Here is a 3,537-nt window from a genome sequence, read left to right as displayed (position 1 = left end):
GAGCTCGGCATTACTAACATTTTTTTTTATTTTTTTTCAAAACAACTAATGGCGCACTCTGTGGCTGGTGCGCCATTACTAGTTAGAAATACTAATGGCGCACTTTGCCTGGATGCGCCATTAGTATGTTTGGAAAAATGAAAAAAAATGTTCCTAGTGGCGCACCTTGTGTCTGGTGCGCCATTAATGTCTTCCACACTGATGGCACATCACCATATGGTGCGCCATTAGTATATAGTAGTGATTGCACCACTTCTTTGGTGCGCCATTAGTGTTAATTTCATCTATAGCCTTTTTCTAGTAGTGTGTCTCAGTCGATGCTGTACCCGTGACATCTTACATTGAGATCCGTGCACCTTTTCTTTGCAGTTATTTCTCTTTTCTTTATTATATGCTATGGGTTAAGTCTCAGTCAACTGAGATCTAGCCACACCCAAACCCAATACTCACGCACTTGAATAAAATTTTCAACATGTCGAAATAGCTATTTTTGAGGAATTTAGAAGAGACATTTTCGCGCAAAGCCCAAATCCAAATTTACGTTTACAGAAGAATCAACCGTTGGTTGGACGGTTGTACCGAAACTCATGGGTGATTCCATCAACACCGATGCTCCACGGCTCCAGTTACTCCCTCCGTTCCCAAATAATTATCTTTCTAGAGATTTCAACAAATGACTACATACGGAGCAAAATGAGTGAATCTACACTCTAAAACATGTCTACATACATTTGTATATTGTAGTCCATTTGAGATGGCTACATACATGTCTACATACATGTCTACTCTAAAACATGTCTACATTCGTATGTTTTAGAGTGTAGATTCATTTATTTTGCTCCGTATGTAGTCAGTTGTTGAAATCTCTAGAAAGGAACGGAGGGAGTAGTTTACAGTAGACGTTGCGTGAATGCGGACGCATGGGGTATGCTAGTGTGGGTTGAGAAGAAACCGTGGATCGGTGGATCCATCCAACAGCAGTCCGTTTGGAGTACTCCTACCGTCTTTCCAATTATGAACAACAAAGTACCACTCACACTACTCCCCGAAACGGACATGCACTTTACAGCCATTCTGATGTCGATCCAACACCAGATGTACCACAGAGCACCAATAGGATACTACTGCTTCTAACTCACGCTGCATGCCGTGGATGTACGCGCGCGCAAGTGCATGCCGCGAGACACGGTGCCTGCGTCTGCGTGTGGTGCCTACCAAGTCCATCACCGTATTAACTTCGCCATCTGAAATTTCGGCGAGTTAGCCGGCCTCTCCTTGTCACGCATCACTTCGCCGCCCACCACCACCCGTGGAGCTTCGAGCATGCATGCAGCCAGATCATCCATCAAGCTGTATCGATCAATGCCGAGGCCTATATAAGCCATGCGTCGCCTGTTCCATTCATCCATCCACCCATCGATCAGCTACTTCACAGGCAAGCGAGTGGTAGAGGTTCAGACATGGCAGCTCCGAGAGCGCTCGTCCTCGGCCTCCTGCTGGCGATCGCCGTCGCCAACGCTGAGGCGGCGTCCGTCGTCGTCGGTCTGGCCAAGTGCGCCGACTGCACCAGGAAGAACATCAAGGCTGAGGAAGCTTTCAAAGGTAAGCTAGCTTGAAGCTCAGTGGTAGTAGTACTATATAAATGTCAATGCATAGACGATGGAGACCAGCTCATGGTTGTCCTACTCCTATTGCCATCAACGTACCTCAGGTCTCCAGGTGGCGATCAAGTGTAAGAATCTCCACGGCGACTATGAGAGCAAGGCGGTGGGCGGCCTCGACGGCACCGGAGCCTTCAGCGTTCCCCTGGCCGCCGACCTCCACGGCGCCGACTGCGTCGCGCAGCTCCACAGCACCGCCTCCAACGCACCGTGTTCCAGCCAGGAGCCATCTAAGATCGTGCCGGTGTCTGAGGGCACCACCACCTTTGGTGTGGTCGCCGGCGCCAAGACGGACGCGGCGGCATTGCCAGAGTGCGCGTCGGCGACCCTGTGCGGGCCGATCAAGAAGCACATCATCGAGCACTTCCACCACAAGAAGCCCGTGCCACCCAAGCCGGAGCCCAAGCCGGAGCCCCACCCTGACTACGGCCCCGTGCCCAAGCCGGAGCCCAAGCCGCAGCCCCACCCCGACTACCACCCCGTCCCTCCCACGCCCACCTATGGCGGCGGCGGTGGTGGATACCATGGACACCATTGACTTCGATCTGCCACCGTCCGGCCTAGCAGTGAAATTTCATAGCTTGTTGCTGTCAGTGAGTGAGCGACGTTGCTATTTATGTCACGGTTTAGCTTGATCTTCTATCATTCAGAATAACAGTTGTGAGGGATAAGTATGTGTGTCAGGCAAATGTACGGGTGATGGGTCAGTTTCTTTTACAAGGTTTGTAATATCGGTGTGATTTTTTGTAATGAGAGGTTCCTATATACTCCATCCGTTTCAAATTACTCGTCGCAGAAATGGATGTATCTAGAACTAAAATACATTTAGATACATCCATACCTGTGACAAGTAATTCGGAACGGAGGGAGTATGAATCAACCAAGTACGCTCATTTTCCCGAGCGATCACCAAACGGACGCCGCCAATTGCCCGCGGACATCCGGCCTGTCCAATGTCATCCAATCATGTCCTTCAAATTTGCTCCCTAAGTACTCGTCCGACATTCTCTCTTTGTTAAATTTTCCTTTTTTTCAGAGCAAAAGTTTAAGGAGAGCCGACCTTGAATTAACAAAGTCATTAACCAATTAGTAATTACATCGAGCACACTTACAACAAGCAAGAAAATAAGATGGCGGATACACAGTGCTTATGACACAGATAACAACATTCTGAAGACAAAAAAGAAACACTGGTAGCATCGTCAAAGCAATCATCCATGAGCACGACAACACACCAAAGGAACAACGCTAGATCAGGGCGAGGCTCAACCGCACTTGGGGTCAGAACTTGGCCTCAATAACCACATAATTTTCTGTACTTTATCATGGTTGCTTGCCCTTTTGCTTGATTTCATCAAGATCTTGTGATATTTTGAGCACTAAATGTAAAACATCAATTTTTGGTTTGGAAAATATGCTGATTAGACATAATTAAGACTTTCTATACGATGAGACCAGAAGGTGGGAGGAAAACTAGCCGCGTCCAGCTATCTAGGAGAGAAGACGACGCACAGTGCGAGCGCGACTGCTCATACCAGCGATCGTACTGCACGGTGCCACCTCTCCCTGGTGGAGTACTTCCACCCCGTGCAATCGGATCTCAGACATGACCAACATAGAGATCACTGACCACAGAATAGAAGCAGAAAACCTCATCTCCAAAAGGAATCCGAAGTGCGAATCAGCAGAAGGGCACCACCTCGCCAAAGCTTCGACCACCGAGGCCACAACATCAACCATCATCATCAACAACATCATCCACATACTTGACATTGAATATCCCTCATTCATCTTCTTGTAATCCCAAACCCTGGTCTAAATTTATACATGTGTTACATTAACAATTCATCTTCCATTGCCATGGACACCTCGACGA

The 3,537-nt window shown here is 48.1% G+C and overlaps 1 protein-coding gene across 1 annotated transcript; it reads left to right on the top strand.

Annotated features, from left to right (window-relative positions):
• The first annotated feature begins 1,393 nt into the window (after positions 1 to 1,393).
• LOC125535331 (proline-rich protein 4-like) lies at positions 1,394 to 2,431 on the top strand. Its single transcript, XM_048698385.1, has 2 exons — positions 1,394 to 1,602; positions 1,712 to 2,431. The coding sequence occupies exons 1-2, from the start codon at positions 1,461 to 1,463 to the stop codon at positions 2,197 to 2,199; spliced, it is 630 nt and encodes a 209-aa protein (XP_048554342.1). The 5' UTR covers positions 1,394 to 1,460; the 3' UTR covers positions 2,200 to 2,431.
• The last annotated feature ends 1,106 nt before the right edge of the window (positions 2,432 to 3,537 follow it).

The sequence above is a fragment of the Triticum urartu genome, chromosome 2, assembly GCF_003073215.2.
Source record: "Triticum urartu cultivar G1812 chromosome 2, Tu2.1, whole genome shotgun sequence".
Lineage (NCBI taxonomy): Eukaryota > Viridiplantae > Streptophyta > Magnoliopsida > Poales > Poaceae > Triticum > Triticum urartu.
This window is presented reverse-complemented; position numbering and strand designations above follow the sequence as displayed.